The sequence below is a fragment of the Anas platyrhynchos genome, chromosome 6 (assembly GCF_047663525.1).
Source record: "Anas platyrhynchos isolate ZD024472 breed Pekin duck chromosome 6, IASCAAS_PekinDuck_T2T, whole genome shotgun sequence".
NCBI lineage: Eukaryota > Metazoa > Chordata > Aves > Anseriformes > Anatidae > Anas > Anas platyrhynchos.
The window spans coordinates 33,655,184-33,678,168 of NC_092592.1; the positions used below are offsets into that span (position 1 = coordinate 33,655,184).

At 35.0% G+C, this 22,985-nt stretch overlaps 1 protein-coding gene across 17 annotated transcripts in view; it reads left to right on the plus strand.

The window, feature by feature from the left end:
• ATRNL1 (attractin like 1) overlaps positions 1–22,985 on the plus strand; it is a 493,325-nt gene that overhangs the window by 345,987 nt on the left and 124,353 nt on the right. For 11 of the 17 annotated variants that reach the window (XM_072039818.1, XM_072039817.1, XM_038181289.2 and 8 more), the window contains one exon: positions 17,450–17,557. The exons of 4 other annotated variants lie outside the window; for them this stretch is intronic. In XM_072039818.1, the coding sequence (XP_071895919.1) occupies positions 17,450–17,557 (108 nt within the window). Of the gene's footprint in view, positions 1–17,449; positions 17,558–19,283; positions 20,306–22,985 lie in introns of those variants that run through there. 2 more of the 17 variants (XM_038181293.2, XM_038181295.2) reach the window with 1 other exon arrangement.

Here is a 22,985-nt window from a genome sequence, read left to right on the forward strand (position 1 = left end):
AAGGGCCTCCCAGCAGAAAATTTATTCACATGAAATGTAAGGAGGAAGGGACAGCACAGCTGTCTGAGGGTAAAGCTGGATGGCTCCTGCCCTGCCAGAGCTCACTGCCCTGCACCCAGCGCTGCGGAACAGGGCCCTGGCCCCAGCCTCATCTGGGCAAACTGCCCACTCACATTTATTTTATAAGGGTGATGATCTGAAAGCCTTATCACCCTGTATGAATTCCGTTACATACAATATGAACACATTTTTGAACAGCTACAAGAGAGCTGGACAGCTGAGAAAGAATCTAGTAAACATTGTTCATTCACTTTATTATTATTATTATTAATAATTGCATTTCTTTTGCACAAAAGTCATGTGGTTATAACCTCTTTCTTGGTAGCACTCCCCAGTAACTTCATAATAAGGAAATGGACAGCCTTGTATAAATCATTATGTGTTGGGTTTTCTGGCAACAATAATAAGTGCCTAATTCTTCTATTTCTCTACCTCCCTTGATCTTAAATATTTCTAAGTATTTTAACTGTGTATTTGTTTCTTTTGGACAGTTAATTATTTTTATTTTTTTTTTTTAATGCAGAATGAAATAATCACATAACATACTCAGATATTTTCTGTTTTAATGTTAAAATGGAAATAATAACAAGCCACAAGGAACTATACAACAGAACTGACTTAAATCCCCAAAGTCAACATGATCAGAGGCAAGGGTGAAATGTCAGACCTGGCCTAACCCTCTTCATTACACCTCGTTTTTACAGTGCTCTGACAACAGTGGGTGATCTTAAACATCATAATTGAATAATTATGATTCACGATGTTTTGCCTCAGGGCATACTTTCAGCTTTTCCTGATGTCACAAATAATGTTCCATGTCAGTTGGCATTAAGAAACATAGCAGCCAGGCTCTGTATTATGCACTAGCTGTGCAACAGAGTTGCAGCACACAACTACCTCCTGTATCAAGTAAAGACAAAAAAAAAAAAAAAAAAAAAAAAAAAAAAAAAAAAAAAGGAGGTCTCCAAAAACACTTGTATAACACTTGTATGAAGGGCAGGAGACTTTTAAGTACCCTATATGTGGTTCACATCTGCAAACTTTTGAACTTTTGCATCAAAGCTTCATATGTTTTTAACAGAAATGCAGAAATGGTGATATGTCCACAAGTAATGACCAGTTGTTTGAGGTGTTTTTGTCAACTTGGCATGCAAGTTGATTTGTTAAAGCTAAAAATTGGATCATTCATTAGAAGCGGTATTGTAAACATTAAAAAACAACATTGCGGATTCATCTGTTTATATATACTGTACCATTGCTGATGGCTTTTCTTTTAAACAAATAAAAGTACTTTGAAAAATGCAGCTGACACAACAGAGTGTATAGCACACAGAAAGATTTTGCATAAAGGTTTCGTTTTTGAAAGGTGAATGTAATTTATGTCCAGGTGAAGTGGCATTAGATGTCCTTTTCACATAGAGTTAACTGTGAGTCCAGCCACTGTTGTTGCTTCATCACAATAATAAATGACGTGCTCAGGGAGTGCTAGATCTCATCACATCACAGCATGATTCTTCTGCACTGAAGCAAGTTTGCCAGTGGCAGCTGAGGTGACATGAAATGAGTTTGCTTCTGGAGAAGAAGTGCCCCAGGAGACGGAAATATGAGAGCTGCTTGTGCAGCTGAATCACAGCTGCTGATCTGCAGTTTGTATGAAGAAGGGCCAAAACATTGTCTGGAAGTACAAGACTAGCAAAAAATCGTAGATAAAATTCAGTAGTCTATCCTCTTAGCTATGTCTCATTCCAAACATTTCAGTATTGTTTATTTTATAGCACACGTCATGCTGTATGTTAGGATTAGAAACATATCTGAATGACTCTGAAATATGAACAGAGCATATAAAATCCTAGGTGTGATGGCAGTGTTCCCTGTGCTAAATGTTTCTTATTGTTTGCTACAGGGGCTAAGCAGTGGAGAATATTTTCCTTTTCAAAAAAAAAATCACCTAATCTAAATGTCAACTTTGTATGAGAAGAGAGAGATTTTAGGAAAAAATTTCTAATGAGCAAATGGGATGTTGAATTACTTTGTTTTGGGTCAGGTGAGCATTGACTCTGAAATGGTGCAATACCTTCTGAGAGTTGTAATTCCCAGTAGCGTGAAGTGCAGTTCTCTGTTCTCCACGTCCAGCTTCAAACCCAGGTTCCATCCAGGCACAGCCTCTTCCTCAGGTTCAGATGCCACAGTGCTGTACATTGTAGAGCAAACGTGACCGATTACCTCCATCCGAAAGAATTCATTTCTATCACACACTAGTTGTCTGGAAAATTGGACTTTGCTACCTAGTGTCATGCACCACATGGAAACGTGTTATGTGGTTTAGCTCTAGCTTTCCTCCATCTCTGCTCTCATTGTGTATTGCTGAGTGGCTAGACACTTTTTCCAGAAGAGGAAACTGTCTTACAGGTATCTTCCCTTGTCTAGCAGGCTGTAGCCAACATAATTCTTCAGCTGACTTTCCAGCTGCATTACAATGCCCTGTTCACTCACCAGTGAAAACCTAATATGTGTTGGCATTTAGTAGTAAGTTGTTTGCCTTCATTCCATGTACGCCTTTGACTTAGAAAAAAAAATATCACATTAAACATGTTCAATACTTAACTCAGTGTTTGAAGCAACCCATTTTATACTCTGAGGAAAAAAAAAAAAAAAAAAAAAAAAAAAAACAGAGCTGAAAAATTATTAGAAAAAAACATAATTTATCATTAATCGAGCACTAGAAAGAATGGTTATATTTCATTGATAAAATGCAAAATGCCATCTTATATTTCTTCTTACACTGGTGACGTAGGAATTAAAGATCTGGAAAAATAAACATATTTTTACAGCTTGTACTGAGCATCTTCCTTGTTTCTGCTTTTCATATTTCTAGTGTATATGATTCTGGTTTAGCATATCTTGGGCCTTGTCATTCTGAGTAAAACAAACTCTTACTGTCAGTGTAGTTCACATTATGTGTGTCAGGTTTCATTTTCTGAAAATTGGGGAGGACATTACTAAAGAAGGGCCTGATCTATAACTGGTAGTATGCAGGGAATTAAAAACAAACAAACAAACAAATGAACAATAAAATAAAATAAAAGACAGTCTTAGCTGCAGTAAACCTTGATTCATTGAGTACAAATGAAGAGAGGACTAAGTAGCTGAAGTGCATTATCTGAAGCTCTACTCCTGCATCAGTGAGTTCCAATGATTTTATTTTATTTTATTTTTTCCCTAGACTAATTCAGGTATAAACATAATTCATTTTCAAGTTGAGCATTAAATCATGCACTCTGTGCTTTTGGAATAAAAAAAAGCCATCACTTTTTAAAGTCAAGCTGTATTTTTTAAATCTCTGCTGGATCATACATATACTTATTTTCAGAAATACTGGGTACTCAACAGATCAGTGGGACCTATTTTGTTTTCAGCATAGAAAGAGAGACTACATTTTAAGAGAATACATTTTAAGGTATATATTAGAAATTTTTGCCTTTCTCAGATAAAAGCATGAGGAGTCTGGTACTATCTTACATAATACAGAAAAACAGATATAATCTCAAGTTGTTTTAATTCATATAGTCAGACTGTATCCAAAGTGTTGGTATGGAAAATGGAAGATTACATTTATGAGATGTGAGTGGTTTCACTTTCAAAGAAAATAAGTTAATCTGCAACAATTTATTTATTTATATTCATCATTATTATTTATTTTTGTTGGAGCACCTTTTGCTGCACTTGCATTTAAAAAGTCATGTTTAAAAATCATTGGCATCTTTTGCCTTTAAAGCTGCAGAGAATTAGGTCAAAATTTCCCTCCATCAAAGACAGAAATTCAGAAATGATGTTTGCCTGTAGGATAGGAGTGTATGCATGTTAGTGTAAAGGCCAGTGAAATATAACTCCAAGCAAATCTTTACTGTTGAAATCACAGGATTCATTCATTAAAATTGAAATGGAAAAGAAACAACATGCTGAAAAATTATAAAGCAAGGCAAATATTCTAATACTTTTCCAGTATTATTAGTTTATCTTTTCTAAGAAAGCTGTAGCTTTACCACAAATGGTTTAGAGGTACAAGGGTATGCCTACATGAAACTGAATTTGCTAACACTGTGTTTGGCCACCTTTTGTGTTAGAACATTGCCAAAAGTAAGTTAAACAGCCATTTTGGGGTGCTTATATACGTCATAATTCATATTTCAGCTATGTATTCATAGCTTGTTAATGAAATAAACTGTGGGGATAATATCATTCTTTTCATTATGAACAATTATAAGTTGGGAAAAAAAAAAAAAAAGGTAATCAATTGCCAAATATAACAATATTGTTTTTAGGATCTCATTGGAGCTACCTATCCAGGTGTTGTGACTGACCATCAAAAATGGCCATAAAGGACATTATATAACTACAGTAACCTATGGCTACATTCTTAGTCTACTACTGCTGATCCCAATAATCCTCTGAGTATGGCTATTCAGCCTTCCTCTGCCTATAATGAAGGAATCTGTCTCTGCTCCAAGATTTTCCTATTACTCTTTACTGATAGAATATTAATGTTGCCTATAAAAAAGCATAACTGATGCTAGTCTTTAAGACCCATAATCCAATAATGTCAAGCTGCCTGCATTGATTTCTGATCTCTGATTCCAGATTGGGCTTTCAAAATTAATATTCCACACTGCACTCTTCCTATAGTCGTGGCATAAGGAATAGTTGTACTGTGCAACCAAAGCAAGATTTCCTCGTGGTAGAGAAGCTGCTAAAAATCTGTATTATGTGATTCAATATTACCTATGAGCAGAGTACTCAATTCTGTGTCTGAATAGTTTGTTCTGAGCACTGACAAATGCTGGACACCATTGGAAAAAGAGCTCTTCTTTGCAGGGATCCTGCAAAGTAGACGTTATCCAGAAGATTTTTCTGTAGTACCTTTAGTGACTTGTGTATTCCACCTCTATGTCTGTGAGGCAGGGAAGGATCAGAGAATCCTTCCTGATGATTACACCCCTCCAGTGTTCTTATACAATGCATAATTGTGATCACTCAGCTCACCATCACAAAGAAAAGTCGGATCTCCGCTTCATGGGCAGGAGTGACCTGCTACCTATCATTTGCCATATTGAAACTGTGAAATATAATGTGAGTGATCCTTTCATATATACAAAGATAGAAAGTTTTTTAGTCCCCATTTATCCCCAAGAGAGAATGTAAATGTATCTCTGCAGAGGTGAATGCTATCCTGAATTCATATGTATTTGTAAAACACTCCTACTTAAATAACAATATTTAATGTGAGTGAAAATAACATTTTCTATGTTCATAATCAAGCAACCACAACATATACTAGGTTATTACAGCTCCATATAAGAAACAAAACCAAAACACCTTATGTTGGAAAATTTAAGCATTATACTCTAGCATACTTCCCTCAACTCCAAATGAGTTAGGAAAATTAATTAGCCAAATCATAGTTGTCATGCTTTGTTTTAGAAGCCCCTAGGGTGAGTCCTTGCTTTGCCTGCACTGTGATAAATACAGGTCTATTGAAATGAACCACTGAGATATATGGCACCTTTGACTCATAGATCATATCTATGTTTTCTTTTGTCTCCCAATTAAGGATGTTGTTGTTTTTTTTCTTGGTAAATAAATTTCAATTAATGAAATTCCAGCTGTCTCATACATTATAATGGTGTAAACTTGAAAACATTTAGCAGATGCCCATATAAAATCCATTAACACATAGCAGGTTCCCTGGCATTTAAAACCAATATGTCTCCAGCTGGAACAAATAATGGAAAACAAGTCCACATTTTTGAAAAATTTATGGCGCTTTCTAATGCAGGTAAAAGATTCCCATACAGAAGGTACATTTTTTGGAAGAATAAAAAATGTCCTGTTTTCAGATTTGCAAGGGTGAAGTCAGGAGTATGTTTTGTTATATTCATTTTTTCTTTATACAGGCCGTATAAGATGGCATATTAAAAGAAGTAGCAAGCTAAGATTACAGGTAAAAGACAATACTGTTTCTAAGCTTTACCAGTCTTGAAATCACTCAAGAGTCTTTAAAAATTGGCAGCCAGGAACTCTGATAATTCTCCGTAAGCATGTTAATCTGATACAATTATTAAAACAACTTTAAGACTGCCATTGACATCTTATTAGTAGTTCACTGCTTGAAGTCTTTGCCGGTAAAGTCAAGCTTGGGGAGAAAGTACAGGAATGGGAAAGGGAAAGATGACCTTGACTTGCATAAAGCTTGCAATATTTCATTTGGAAAGAAATTGTATTAGAAGAAAGCAGGTACAAGAGAGATGCACATAATGCAGAAACTGTGAGGGAAGAGGATGGAAATGCAGTTTTGGAAGTCTGCTCGTTCAGATATAATCATTGCAATTTGGAAATTTTTAAATGCCTATTTTCATCTGTCAATATTAAAAAAAAGAAAAAAAGGAGATGAGGGAAACTGGATGCTATGCAGAAAACAGTCTTTTTGTTCTTTTGGATTCTTTCTTAGTGTTTCTTGTAGTAGAAACATTAAGGATGGCATTTCATCCTTCTTGTGTGAGTTCTCCACTATGTAGAGGGCCAGCAAAAGGCCTGTTTTCCGTGTGAATCCATCTGAGCCTCTAGCCTGCAATTTAAATGATGCACAGTGCTTATGACATCCATAGAGATGAATTCTTAATATTAAAATATTTTGTAAAGTGATATCTGTGTGAGGTTCTTCAATGCTTTTCTATGTTTTGCTGTGATTTAAGTTACTGCACTGTCAGTGTCTTCAAATAACCATGGCAAATTCAAATTTAAAGTCTGTCAGTTGGAAGGCAAATTCTAACAATTTACTGATAGTGATTTTCCTTTAAAATAGCTAACCTATGTCCTTACCACATACAGTTACAATGGCAATCCAGTAGTGCCTCATCTATTTTAAGGATTTAACTGCAAAGGTAAATCAGTGTGTAATGTTGAGGGATACAGAACAGTGCCTGTGGGAAGGCGGTGACTGCAGTACTGCTAAAAAGATGTTTAGCACATTGCTTCTTTAAATCAGGATGAGGGTTATCAGATCAAACCAAATGAAGGAAACTAAACGTGGCTGGAGATTTTGACCCAGCTGAAGCTGCTGCTGGAAACGCATATCATTCTTGAAAGAAGTGCTGTGCTTCCCTTTGACAGTGTCATTGCCACAGTCCTGTACTTGGCTGTCCTCTCTGTTGTAAATTAGAATAGATGAAAGCTGTCGAGCCAAGCTAGTGATGGAGGCTAATTTGATATGATATAATTGATGAACTCTAAATCGTCTCACTTCTCTCTCTTGAAACAGTCTGACTGGAGCTCAAAATACCAGAGCACTTTGATTTACATTCTCTGTCATTTTTATATTGAATGTCTGTGTGGTACCAGTGAGGTGAACTCCTTTACAGTATTTTTTCTAATCCATAGAGTATTTACACGCAGGAATGCTACCAGAAACTATGATTTCTGTTTCTGCAGCTGTAGTGTGCACACCATTACTATCAAAATAATGAGAATAGCAACTTGTTTGGTGCTACAGATGTTGCCAGGATGGTTTCTTGCAATTAGCGTTGTACATCTTATTCCAGAACTGAATTTTAGATTGAATGATTAGGTTATTTAGTACTCGTAAGCCCAAATTTCTGAAATTTTGATGTTTAAATATTTTAGGAGGTTAGACAGGTTCTAGTCCCTTCAATAGCTGTAGCTCACTAGGTTACAGTTCAACTCTTAAAATAATTCTCCATTAAGGTATTGCAAACTTCAGGCTTCCTTATCTCAGCAGTTTCCTTTTACTGATACTTCCCTGTTCCAGATAGTTGAACTCCAAGTAAACTGTCTTGATTTCTTGGTTTCTTTCAAAGGTAAGAGATGGTTAATTGCCATGCTCTCTTAGTTCTGTAGCCAAAGTGGAAAGCTTTGTGATCAATTAATTGTTCAAGTACTTTTGAGCAACCACCATTAAAAGGTGCAACATCTCACATCTGCTAAATCTGTTGTCTCAAATGAAAAAAACAGCATGAATGAAGGAGAGCTGCTTTAGTTCACATTATTACTCTGATCAGATAGCAGAACTGCATCTGTTTCAAAGCCGTTCACTCCCCTGCACAAAATGAGTTGGCTATGGCCACATGCCATTCCCACTAGCAGCGTGTGCCAAATTCTTGCTGACCTGAAAGTACTAGGTATGGTGAGCAAATCTGTGAACTTTGGAATATTTTTTTTGACAAGTACCCAAATTTCAGATCAGTATCCTAGTTTTACATCAGTTAGCTAAAAGCCTTCTCTCTGAAAATGCCAGATGGATGGGATTTGTTGGGATGATTTTCTGTACGCTCAGAGCAGCCAGACTTCCTGGTCCTGTATGTAACTTCAAAGTATGCTTTTACAAATGAATTGTGATTTGGTTGATGTGAAAAATTGTGGTTTTAGAGCTACTCTTGGATGGGACAGTTGCAATAAAAAGGCTATCATTGGCAGGATGAGTCTCATTTTTTTAATTAAGAGGGAGGCCATTAACCTGGTGCCTACTGCAACTGAAAGTAACACAAGCCCAGCTTTTGTAAGAATTGTCTAGAAGAACTTTGCTCCCCCAACAGAGTAGCACATGCAAGTGTGGCATACAGCTTGCGATGGCAAGGCTGTACAGCTCCTTTCACTGAGGATCCATTTACATCTGGTCATTTCTATCCTGATACAGGCAGGGCTACTGGTAAATCCACCTCTTTTTGGTTCCCTTTGTAAGGCAGTGAAATTAATGCCTTTATTATTATTATTATTATTATTATTATTATTATTATTATTTATTTAGTACTTTAAGAACTAAAGTTGGAAAGCATTTAAAGGCATCAATCAGTCACAGTACATCAGTAGTTTACCTTCCTTAATGGTAATGTCCCCAGTAAGATATAAATTACAGTTATCCTTTTATAGTCTTCTTGGGTCTCACTTGTCCTAGCTTTAGGCACTGGAATTGGTTCCCATGGTGGTGGCGGAGTCACTGTTCCTGGGAGTGTTTAAGGAAAGGTTGGACGTGGTACTTAGGGACATGGTTTAGCAGGTTATATTGGTGGTAGGGGGACAGTTGGACCAGATGATCTTGGAGGTCTTTTCCAAACTTAATGATTTCATGATTCTATGAAATTTATTCTAAAACATTAAGAGCATTGGCTAGTGTGCTGATCTGAGCCTTTAAGGGTTTGCTATGAGACTTTAGATTGGACAAGTAAGACTCAATATAGCATTACTTCTACAAGGCTTTTGATGATGTTTCACGTAACTCTCATAAACAACCTGAAGAAGCATGTTCAGGCCAAAATTATTGACATTTGGATTTTGATATAAACTCTGTTCTTAGGATGGTTAGTTGTAAGTGTTCCAGTGTGAAAAGGGGAAGATTTATCGAGTGGGGTTGTGCTGTGATCAGATTCTGGTGTTTAAGTAATGGACCATGGCTATTGCATATGTAGCTGTACATATTGCATATGTAGTTGAAGTAAGAGAGTCCGCAAAACATTCTGTCTTGCAGGACAGAATTACAATCTGTATAGAAGAAGATGAGAGAATGTGAAATAATTGTCTGGAAAGTTACAATTTCATAATGTTGTAGTTGGTAAATACAAGACTCTGCTCTGAAGAAGCATCTGCAGAAAAAAAATGGTGGGGGGAAATGGGCAACAAGGTTGGTAAGAATATTCAAGAAATGAGGTAGAATTATGGATCAGAAGTGAAATATAAGTCTTTGCAAAGATACTGGCATCATACTATCAGCAAAAAGATCTGTAAGGCTGGAGAAATGACCCATGTATTATGCTGTGCAAGCTTTGGGGCTCCACTTTCTAATGAGGGCGTCATGCAGTTGGAGAGTGCAGAAGGGAGCACTGAAACTGGAAGCAAACATGGTGAAATAATATTTGTATACCCGTGTTTGTTTGACGTTGAGAAGGCTGAAGGGAAACTTCAAATTTATAAAGAGCTCCTGGAGAGGAGAAAAAAGTAATTTATTTATTTTTTTTCCCTCAGATTTAGACAGGACAAGAAGCACTTAACTTAAATGTCAGCATGGAGATTTAACTTAAATTTTAGAAAAGACTTTTCTGGCCTGTGGGGCTGTCAGGCACTCTAGAGCCCTGGAGTGACTGGGAAACCTCCATCACTGGGGCCTTTCTAAGAAACTTGTGTATCTGCCAGAAAGATCATAATCACTCTGCAACCTGCCTTTGTGTAGAACTAATGCACAGAGGTGAACAAAGTGATCTCATGTGGTACAACTTACACACAGTTTCTTTTAGTAGACTGTGTTTAATATCTTTAAATCAATTTGAGTTACTGCTATAGGAACAGACTAAAACTTTTTCAGAGTTGGGAATTTAAGTTTGACTTCTGTTGTCTAAAGTAAGTCTAAACTAAAGCAGTTTTTAATGTGAAAATAATGGTACCTCATTTTGATGCCATTTGATACCATTCATGATACTTCATTTTGAAAGTAGTAGTTTAATAATGTGGATGGGATGCACTGATTTTTTTTTTTTTTAAATGTAGGGTAGTTTAATTCTGCGTCTATTCTACTTATAAACATGGCACTTTATACATAAGTACTACACTATCACAGTTAATAATTCTTTAGAATACATTTTCAAAAACATTTATTTATGTGACACATTGTAAATGAAAGAGTTCCAAAGAGTAGTTTGCATAATATGATACTCAAATCTCACTTTCATATTCTGAAATAATTAATTTTAACACATATTTTAATATATTCATTTATAAATAACTGTCCTTGGGCAAATACAGTGGAATGTCTTATGTGGAAACATTTTAACATATATAATTAGTGGCTCTGTTTCTCTTTTTTCTTTGTACACAGAATTAGTTTGCAGAATATGTATTTTTAGAAACTTTCTGTTAATTGAAAATGGATCTTCTAGCTAACAGCAAAATAACAGTTTGCTGAAAGGATTTTCTAAACCCACTTGATTAAGAAAAAGAGTGCAGTTCTGGGGTTAGCAAGGCCTACAAAAAGACTTAAGTCTTGAGGAACATTTAGAATGATTATTGTTACAGAGCTATGGAAATGCACAACATGTATTCCTAGTGATCTAAATGAGATAATAGGATTAGATCTTGTATAGCACTTCTTAAATTTGAAAGTAGTGAATTGTGGTATAGAATTGAATTTAGAGCTTATTATTGATTCTTCACACCAGAAAAAATCTTCCTATGCAAAATTAATCCTTAGGGAAAATATCTGAAGGATTGATCAGAACTTCATTGTAACATGAGCTTTCTGTCATAAATTGTCTGCAAATAAGCATAAACCAGTGTGTCATTTCCACTGTAATACCCAGCTTTTTATATTCAGTCATTTAGAGATGGGAATTCTATTCCAGAACTATTCTACTCTATTCCTAAACCTGAAGTCACATCAGATTCACATTTTGCTCTTTGCTTACTAATGTGCAATACATAAAATGTCTGTTCCTTGGATCTAGCAACAAAATGACCTTTTCAGGGCTCATCTTTTTTTCTCATTTTTGATTTGTTCAAGGGAAATTACAGACGACTGGTATTTGGTTTCCAAAAGGGATACATAAAAACTTGACCTTTTGGAACTGTTATTTTTTGGGATGTGTACACTGTATTTTAAGTATGTCTTAGCTGTTGTTTGCTGGACTATGTCTAGTTTAAATAACCCTTCATTTCATTCAGTGCAAAGCTAGGACAAAAAGTATAACTCCTCTCATTTTTTTTTTTTCCCATGACAGACTTTGCACACACCTGAAAGCACTTTTTCTTCAGGCAATTTTAGAAGAAAGTGGCATGGAATAGCCTCTGATATCTTAGGATCGTTGTCTCATTGCCTACCTGAATGCTCCCATGTCAGAGCACTTTCCACTTAACAGACTGGGAAATAAGGCACAGGGAAGGCAAGTTACCTGTGTTATTTAGGAAGTTCATGATGGAGAGAGTGAGTGAATTGGATTGTAAGATTGTCACAAGTGTGAAAATTCCTGCTGCTTGCTTCCCTATGGTGGCTTTTGTCCAGCTTCTTAACGTCACCGTATCTCCTGCAATAATGGAGTAGTGAGCTTAGTTCACTTCAAAAGTGACAACATAGTTTAATGACTGTGACACACCATTCCAGTGAAATTGGATGATTTGGAAATTAACCAAGTAGGTTATTCAACACATAAACGAGAAATTCCTCTCCTTTCCAGCTATGTAAATAACTCATTTAATTTGAAGAGATTTGTAACACTGATAGTTACAATGAGAAAAGGTACAGAGAAGACAATCTTTGTGCAAATTAAAGCAAATAATCAGAGCTACAATGAATTATGTACAGTTCAGTTTGAAAATGAGAATTTAGGATTTTCAAAGGGAAATAAATTCGATTTCTAACTAATATATGTGTGGTCCAGACAGATCTGTACCCACTCAAACCCACTTAAGTTACTTCTATTGATTAGATATGGCAATAAAAAAAAAAAATCAAGAATATGTATGAATGACTAAATTATATGGCTTAGAGAAAATGTCAATTTTTGCAGGACTGTCCACTTATATATAATTACATATATATTTGTTTTTACCCCTGAAGTTTGTCAAACGCAATGTAGTCATAAATTAGTCAATGCATCTGTCATTGATATTTTGACATTTTTTTCTCATTCCAAACACTTTTTCTTGAAATGCCATCTAACACAGGGCATTGTTAATGCTTTTGTTTTAGCCTTTTGGTGTTATTCACATCAGCATTTGACAGCACAGAAACAGGAGAGAAGGAGACCAAGCTGTAACTGCAGACAAGTCAGAGATGGGTGATGAATAAGCAGAATGGGAATTTCAGATTTGGCATTTGGAAAAACTGTGTACCTAAAAAGTTGCCAAGAGAGCGTGTAGAATCACTGTTCTTCAAGGTTTTGAATACTCATCTTGGGGAAGAGTCAGTCACGAACTTATATAATGTTGGTAGTAATCTTGTTGGGGGGGAGGGGGGAGAGGAAGGAATAAATAAAATCTGAGATGTGAACGAAGGAAACCTAGGCAGAATTGTGTTGTTGCTAAAATAATTTTCACCCTTTCAACTGCTGTATCCTTCCTTATTTCTGAAGTAAGGTACTGGGACTGCCTGCCTCCAAACAGACAAAAGGAAGAATTTCTTGGTCTGTCTGTCAGAAGTCTCCTTAACATTTCAGAAGTGCTTGACCACCCTAGCTGTCAAGCTGTCCCATGAACTTTGACATACACACTGGTCTGTGCATGCTTTACAGTTCACTCTTTAACATATACCTTGCTAACTAATAGATTAAACTAAGGTGCCAATCCACATCAGAAGGATCTTTGAAAAGACTTTTCTATTCATCCTGTTATGGAACTAAAGTGGTCTCATCCTTTATGTCTATCCTAACCTATCAGTCTCTCAAGATGTCTGTTACTGTCCAACAAAGGAAAAGTACACCTGTCCTAGTTCCTCACATCTCATTCTTTTTCAATTAGGGTTTTTAGAGGAGCATAGAAAAAAGCAGTGCTTGTCAAAAGAACAGTATCCTATTCCTAGAAAGAAAGAGAGAGAGAAAGGAAGCAATCTTCTAAATAGGAAAGAGAAGCAAAACGTTAACACTACCTAAAATACAAAAGCCTTGAAAAATGTAAGCCTGGGATTACTGAAATGTATTCTGATAATGTTAAATCATTGCAATATGTGCTTTGCATTGTGTTTTATTATACATGAATTCATTATTGGCATCAAAATGTTTTGAATGCAAGTCTGAATGTTATCAAACAAAAGAAAACAAACAAACAAAAAAAAATGAAAAAAGAAACGTTTCTATGTAATAAGGACTTTTCAACAGATACATTTTCTTATTGTATAAGATCCTATGGAACTTTTTAATTCCCTCCAAACTGCATTTATCAGAGAAGTGTCCCCCATGAGATTTTTTTTTTTTCTTTTTTTTTTTATGATCAGCGGTAAAATCTAATTGTAATACCCAGATATTTCCCTGATATTTACTTCTAAATAGGGAAACTGGTCGTTCTGTTCTGTTCTTATTTGACTAGCAAAGCAGAACTAAAAAATAAAATAAACTAGTGATAAATATGTCTACACATCCATGGAAAGTCTGGTGAAATGTATGTTTCCATGACAAGGAAATAATTATGCCAAAAATGGTTCTTTCATAAGAACTGTTCTTGAACTATATAGGTTTTGAGTGAGAAATGGGTGAAATAATCTATACTATACTAACATTTTATTGTTCTTCATTGATGACAAATACAATTTTATACTTCAGAAAAACACTATACATAAATATAAATTAATTTAAAAAATAGTACTTTGAAATTATTGGAAAAAAAAAACAAACACAGAGACACCTATAAAACAAATATCATCAATATTCTTGGGCTTAAAGAGATTTTAAATTATAGTAAGCTTGAAATTAGTTGTCTGGTCAGCCAGACAGAGGCCATTGACTTTCTCAGTTCTGTGCTGAGATATTTAGGTTCTGAAGTTCCCATAGTTTTAAGTGAATGTTTAGGCATATGCTTCATTCTGAATATTATAAATTAAATTTGTGATTCAATATTTAAATATTGTAGTAATCCCAACCTATTTTTTATCTCCAAGTGAAATATCCCTGTATTCCTGAAGAAGTATGTTGAGATTTTTATTTTTTGGTATGAATTTAAAATGTAGTTTTTTTTTGTTTGTTTGTTTGATTGTTTTATACATATATGTATACGGTAAAGCCAGTATAGTTCCACTTCTGCTCTCCTATATTTATTTATTCTACCTGATCTGTGATGCAATCTATGTGTTTTTTCATTTCTTTGACTGTTGTGAAGAAGGTCAGGAAGAATCTCTTCTCTCTTCTTATAATACCCGTGTTTGGATAAATTCTTGGAGAGTTTCCCTGTTTCCTGACCTATTGGGTGAATTATGGGGTTTTCTGCATACCTGAATGAACTATGTGCAACCAGTGTGTGGCTGGAGCACAGGGTGTCACACCTGAATGCCACCTGTGAGGCAATAACCTAGCTCACAACATTTTCTATAACTGGAATTTTGCCTTTTACATAGTCTTGATGCATGAACAGTTGTAAATGGTGGGAGTTAGAGACCTTCTCTATCTACAAAACTGATTTTAAGCATCATAATATCTTATTGCTTTTCTCCTCATTCCCACTTATTTTTCCTCTTCTGCACCTTGTAGGGAGCTTTAAAATGCTGAACAGAAAGAAGTAGTATTTTTAATAGAACATTTTTTTTTGATGTGAAATGCTCAGCTGCCAGCTCAGCAGCACTTCATGGGTAGCTGAAGCTTTTAAAATGTTCATTCTTGTTTACAGAGCTAATTAAGAGTCTTCATAGTACTAATCTTTGTAGTACTATTCGTAAATGACAGAGTATCAAAATTACAGCAACTGCCTTGTGAATGAAGAAGTTTTACTGAATGCATGGCTAGAAGCAGAGGTGAAGAAAACTTCTAGCCTTAAAAAACTGAGAGAGTATCAAATACTCATTCCTTGGTAATCTGTATTGACTAAATCTTTTAAATAATCATTTGTGCACTTGGAGCATAGGTTATTCTGCTCATTTAACTACTTTCCCCAAGCAATTCTATTTGTTTAAAACAATGTTTGGTTTCCTATTAAAATGTAACCATTTGCCAATAGCTCAATGCAATTAAAATACTGTAATGAGTTCCATATGGCAGGACTACTCTAATAACATTGTTTTCTTTAATTTTTGTTGTTTTAGGAAGAAAAAGAGTTAGATATAGTAATTTTAGCATGTAGGGACTCAGTATTTTTATACTTTAAATTTTTGTGGTGTTTATCAAGTTGTTGGTAAGACTCGAGAGCCATAGCAGTTATTTCTGGCTGTAAATCTATGAATATTGTATTGATGCAAATGAGTACTCATGTAAATCAGAAGCCACCAGTTTCATTTTTAAAGGAAGGCTTAAAAACCTATTTTTTAACTATCTGTATATTCAAATTAAGCTTTTAATTATTTAGTGACTATTTTATTTATTGACTATAAACCTCACAGGCAGATCGCAGACATCAATTATCCCCTTGATACAATATACTGAGGGCCCATTTGTGGGGGTACTGACAAATACAGTGCATGTTTTTTGAAAAAAAATAAAAACAGGCCTTGGGAATGTACTAGGTATGAGTTAAGAGAATACTGTACAGTTTTGTTTTTAATGGTACAAGTGCTACTTTAGATTTCTGAAGACAGTCTTAAAACACAAGTAAAGGAAAAAATGCACGAGGTATTACAAAGCAAGGTTGTTGCTTTGTAACAGGCCTTAAATCAAGAGTGTTTATTAGTAAGCTGCCAACAAGTATTTGTTTGTATTCCTTTTATTATATCAAAGGCTTTTATGAACAGTACGTCACAGTGCAAGTGTCATTTACATTCAAATGCCAGTTTCTAATGTTTTATGCTTTCCAGAGAAGTAATAGGGAGAAAACCACGAAGAAAATGAAACTTAGATCTTTTCTAATAAAACATTTTTGTAAGTGTTTTGTCTTTTCAAGATGCTGTGACATCCTGTTCAGTTGAAGGAGCACACGACTTTAATTGCACAACTCATTCACTTTAAATATTTAATAATGCTTTTATTAGTTGCACTGAACCAGTGAAGTAAGATCTGTAATATCTAGTGCTGGTCATCATTTTTATTCATCATGGTTTAATAAGCATTATAATTACAGATTGAAGAAGAAATATGAGTTAGCTTTGTGGTTTTGCTTGGGACTTCTGTGCACAGTGGTATGATTGGAAGGGATTGTACAAGCTCTGTGAGCATAACTGATCATATTCAAATATACTGATGCAGGCTTCCCAGTACTGACACATTATTCTTCATATTTAAGTAACTGCAGGAAAGATGCTCCATAAAATTATGAGTCCTGACACTATTAACTCCATCTGGCTTAGTAGTGAAGTATGAAAATTTGAAGGCCAAGTGGGCTTGTTCTTGGCAGGTGTTCTGTTGCATGCTTTATCGGTGGAATTAGACTTCAGCTATTTTTACCAAACATTTCCCATATCTGTTTCCAACTAGCACAATTAGCAAAGTTATTTTGAATGAATAGCCAGTTAGGGGAGTGTTCATTTGGAGACTTCATCAGAGTTCAAGCTGAAAGACTGTTTGTAGACAACATAAGCTCTCCAGGCTCACTTCTCAAGTAAATATAGATGATGATCTTTTAGTATAAATTTCTCCCTTTAATATTAAAAATATGACTATTTGCATGCTATTTGCATTCTGATGTTGTAATGGGAGGTATAGTAGGGCAGCCTAATATCTGGTGCACTTTTTAATGTTTTGTTAAAACATCATTTTTTCCCCATCAGCAACTTATGCGGGAGCGACAGCAGATGGCCAGCCGCCCCTTTGCTTCTGTCGATGTAGCACTGGAAGTAGGAGCTGAGCAAACAGACTTTCTACGAGGGCCATTAGAGGTAGGAACAGTGGTGCTGACAAGGGACCATTGTGATTTGCATATTTATATTGCTAGTCTCATCTGCATCTGCTTCTGAAACCAAGCAGTCTGATTACCTGGAGCTGACAAGTCTCAGCTACATATGTTATGCCATTTTCAAGGTGCATAGTTTTAATAGCATGACATGAGCTGTAACAAAAGCCACTGGAGAATCTATTAGCCTCGGCTGGAGTGACAGCTCACCTGGCACTCCTTTCCTGATGGATATGAGCTGAAGGAATGCAAGACACGAGAGAAAGCAAACCTCATGCTCAGTCCTTTGAGTACAAAGTGCCCCCTAGTTAACATCTATCTTAATTAGCAGATATTACAGCAAACAATTAAAGAAATAAATAAAGCAACTGTGAGTAGCATTTCCATGTTGTTTTATATGTACAGGTTTAAAGAATACAGAGTATACTGCATATTTTCGTTTGTAGATAATGGCTACATTACTGCATTCTTTTATTGTAATTGCAGACCATTGAAAAAGAAATAATAATATGCAAGGCAATGTAATACTGGAATAGTGTAATAATGCATGAAATGAATTCTGGAAGTTTCACCCAAAAATAGAACGAGAATTACAATATGTGGATAATAATGTATACCTAATCTAGGTTGGGCTTTTGGTAGATTGTAATCCTCTATTCCTTTACTTTTATTTATCATATTGTGTTTACAGTTATTACTTTATCTTATTTATGATGGGACCTGAGAATGAGGTGTGATAGCTTTGAAATCTTTCAAGATTATACTTTTCTTTTCACTGCTGCCAATTCCTCTTAAATTCAAAGCTTCTCTTACTTTTCTCAATAGCCTCTTTCAATGGAAGATTAAATACAGTATCAAATCTCTAAGGTTTGTGGAGAAGTGAGCAATGTGAAAAACAGATTCCTAGCAGGAAGAAAAAGAATCAGCTCTTGAGTACTTATCAAATTGAGGCTCTCTGTCCTGCTACTGTATAAGAAGCAATCACAATTGTTCTTGCTGACATAATTTAAATACTTGGAATAGATGGTGCATAAAAATGCCGTATCTTTTTGGAGATGCCTTGTTATTTTCAGACCAAATTACTTGGACACACACACACCCCTTCACCATATTTCTGTCTCCTTTTATCATGGAATAGAAGACCTCTCCAGCCTTCCATACTGAGGACAAAGTACGCTGTAGTTAAAAGTTAACTTTTTGGAATGTGTTTTCATTGCTTCTATGCTGACATCTGAGAACATTTTCTCTGTTGTCTTTTCAGAGGGAGGCAATGAGTGGGAGCTGAGGCGTCCAAACTCTAATTCTGTACATACTGATTATTTAATTAAACTTTAGAAGTAAACATCACAAGTTAATTGCCACATTTTCTTCTCTAGTGTCTTTTATTTAGCACTAAAGAGGTAGATGCTAGAATATTTTAATTATATTTTACAGTTTTTATTAGCCTTTTCTTCCTAGACTAAGCATTTTCTAGTAATTGCTTAGTATTCAGTAACCATAGGGTTTGTGTGTGTGTATGTTTTTTTTTTTTCTTTTACTAATTAATATATAGTTATACACAGAATGGAGACCATTCAAAGTTTCCTCAGAATTAAAATATACTGTTCTATATCAAAACAAAACATTTTGGATTAAACGAATGTGATTCCGGATATTGATTGTCCTTTTATGTATATTCTGTAAGAAAGTGCTATATTGACTTTTTGTTCCAGGTCTTTTCTGAATTTGCAAAAGAAGGACACTAGAAGTTTTAATTGCAATTCTGTTCAGTCTTAGCCCGTTTTTGGACTGAAGATCTTCTTTGGATCACGTGATTCTAGGATACAATGCTTAAATAAAGGATAAAGTGAAATAGCTATAACCTTTTTTTTAATTAAATTAGAATGATAAAATTATTCTAATAATACTGTGATATCTGATGCCCATTGTGATCATTTAAAATTAAAGTTCTTTTGGTAAAAAAAAAATGAGCAAGATGCACTAACTCCCTTTTAAACATTCCACCAGCATTTTGGAGATCTTCACTGACATACTAGTTTGGATGGTGGGGCATTGTGACCCCTAACCTCATAACTTCATTGATGTTGTGTGCTACATACTTTAGATGTTATTGATATACTTTTTATTGACACTGTGTTTCCAATCACATTGTATTGATCCATGTGCCCTTTGAACACAGTGCAATGTCATCGAATTGTTGCATACATTACTGCATCTCCCAACTGCATAGTAAGACTGCTGTTCATTAATGTCATCTGACTTATGTGGTGGTGGTTTTGTACAGCTGGTGTTCTAAATTTATATGGATGGTCTCATGCATGTCAATGCTCATCTACACAGTAATTTTGATTAGCTTTTGTTTTATTATTTGTATTTATTTTTAAATACCTGGAAGAATTATTTTACTATAAAATTTTAGTTTGCAGTAGTGAGGTACTTTTTGTCCAGTGTTTGAAATCTGTATTTTAAAAAGTAAGAATATGGATACTGTATTTACAGTGATTGCCTACTTTAGATACTTATAATACAACTGATAATATTTGGGTCTATTTTACATTATCCACAATTTACAACAAATTAAAATCTTGAGAACTACAGGAGAGTGCAAAATTTTGTTATTTTTGTTATTTTGAGCTGTCTTTCTACTTTGGTGTCTTAACCAGCCAGTCTGTTTTTCTTAATGTTTTGCCAACAAAATGACAGTATCATAAAAAAGAAAATAAAAAATCATATGCATCATATTCCTCCAGTTTCCTGCTGTCTGAATAAGTTTTCAGGCACTGGCAATAGCCTTTGCTCTTCCCAATTTAAATCATATTAATCATCCATCTTTACCTCTTCAGGCTTTCTTTCTGTGCAACTGATTTCACAACATGACATTACCAAGTCTCATCTTGTCATCCATTCTGGCATGTTGGCTATATATCAGCTCTTAAATATGTTATTGCCAGCTTAAACTTAACAAAGGAAAAATCAAACTTTGTTTTTCCCTTGCGCTCTGTCTCTATTGGTCAGCTGTCCCTACGCATCAGCCCCCATCCTGCTAATAATATTGACAGCATAGTACTATCCTAATTCTAAATGTTTGAAGCAATACATTGCTTCAAAATCCCATTGTAGCTTGATATTTATGATACTAATCTTGTGTCCTATTCTGGAGAAAAAAAAACACAACCTATGCCAACCCCAATCTGCATCATAATTTGCTTCCATTATGATGCCAGCAGAGGAGAGGTAGGGAAGTCTGGTGAGCAGTGAGGCTCCAGGTCCCAAGAGGAGAACAGGCAAGGGGAATAGCTGGTATCCAGGGGCAGGTTAAAGAAAAGAAGAAATTCCTGCAGTCTCACTGGTTGCAGTTTCATGTAGTGAAGGCTCTTTCGGAAGCAGAGAAAGAAAGCATCAAAAGCTCCCTGTTCGGAGTTTGATAATTTTTGTGGTATTTTGTGAGACCACCATATTTTTTTCAGTACTAGATTCATAAAAATTTAAACAGCATTGTAGATCAATAGACATGATACAACTTGCCATGCAGTGCCGTCAGTATTAAAATGTTTTATTTATTTATTTATTTCGTTTATTTTTCTCTAGACATGGCTAGTTTTTGATTCATTCTTCATAGACTATGCCTCCTATAAGGCAATATTTTTTTCCCAAAATACAACTCACTTTTGAAAATTCACTTCCACCGTTCTGCTGATGGTCATTTCACTTTAACATTTCCATGTTAAGAGAAAATATATTTTTTTTTCCTGTCCTGTTTTGCCTAACTTCTGTGTGCTTTTCAGCTCTTTCATAGCCCGTGCATTTTTTTTGAAATAGAGACACATTCTTTTTTTTTTTTTTTTTTTTTTTTTTTTTTTATGCCTGTAAGATAAGGTGGGCACAGTTGTAAATTCTAATGTAAGGTCATGCTAAGTCTCTGAACAGCAGCATCTACTGTGCCACATCTGCTGGTGTACAGACAGATGTATTATTGTCTGCGTAAGAACCAAATGCAGATTTGCTCTTATGCTTATCATACATTTGATATCTATGCAGTCTGAATGGGATTTTTTTTTTCAAATTGATATTCTTTAATAATTATTTCTGCAGAAAAGCATGCAGTAATCGTTACAATTATTTTTCCATCGAGTTACTGCATTCCTTGTAGAATTGTCACAGAAGTTAGATTGTTCCCTACTTCTGACAAGGTAAGATGATCTAAAGAATTTTGAAATTCAAATAAAATCTGTTCTTGGTTCTTTAGTAAGTAGCAAGAAATATTTATGGTACATTAAATATGTCTTGAATTTCAGGCACTGCTGAGAAGTATAAAGCAACAATAATCAATTATTTCTCATTTATTTGAGTAACAGAAATGGAATTTATGCACCAACACCAGTAGCTATCCTTATGCCAAGAATGGCTATTGGAAATCAGAGTGACTTATTAAAACACATTAAAATCCTGTACTAGAGGTGTGGGGGGTTTAGGTAGCTGAAGTTTATACTAATAAGCTGTGTTGCTGTTTTCCCTTGCCAATATAGTCTCAGGACTTTTTAGCTTGCTTTTTAAATAAGTCCAGTTAAGTTCTATTCATTTTCTTGTTTAATTTGAATAATTCAATGAGTAATTTCTGAAACTGCAACCTAAGCATTCTTCACTATTTTGTACAAAATGAAACTAGTTGTATGCTTTCTCAGCATTACACTTGCATTATTTTGATGACATAATGCTTAAAATCAAGGAACAGACTCTTCCTAATTCTGTGTTAAAGGTCATCAGATTGCCCCCTAATATTCTCAGTTCCTAATTTTAGTCTCAGTAAAAGAGGATAAATTAACTCATATTGTAAGAGAGTAATAATTTATTGAAGACAATGAAGAATTTTCCCTATAGTGGTCATCTTGTTTTCACTGACCATAAATGCAATATGTATTTGGCAAGAGGTGCTATCAACTATACTTGCACATTTGCTTACTTAAAAAGTCATGCTATATACTTTACAAAGTTGTAAGTGTGTCTTATGCAAATTGATTAGGGAACTGAACTCCAGAAACTTTAAAGAACAGATTAATTATATAAAATATTATTATTTTTGTTTAAAATATGACCAGATCTGCTTATTCTTTGTTGTTATGATGGGATAACTAGACATTAACACACTCTGTCTTGTGGGAAGAGTAGACATTCTCCTGGATGGGGAAAGATGGTTTTGCTGGCTAATCTATCTGTCTTTTTCTATCTTTATGATTAGATCTTAGGAAAGTTCAGTGTCAGGTATAGATGCAGCTCATGAAATAGTTAAGCTGCAATCATGTAGAACAAATTGCAGATTGTTCTGAATGTTTCTAGGGCCTGGGAAAACCATAGGTGGACTCAGTGGAGCAGAAACAGTTTAGAGACATCTACCCTGTTACTTCTTATTAATGCCA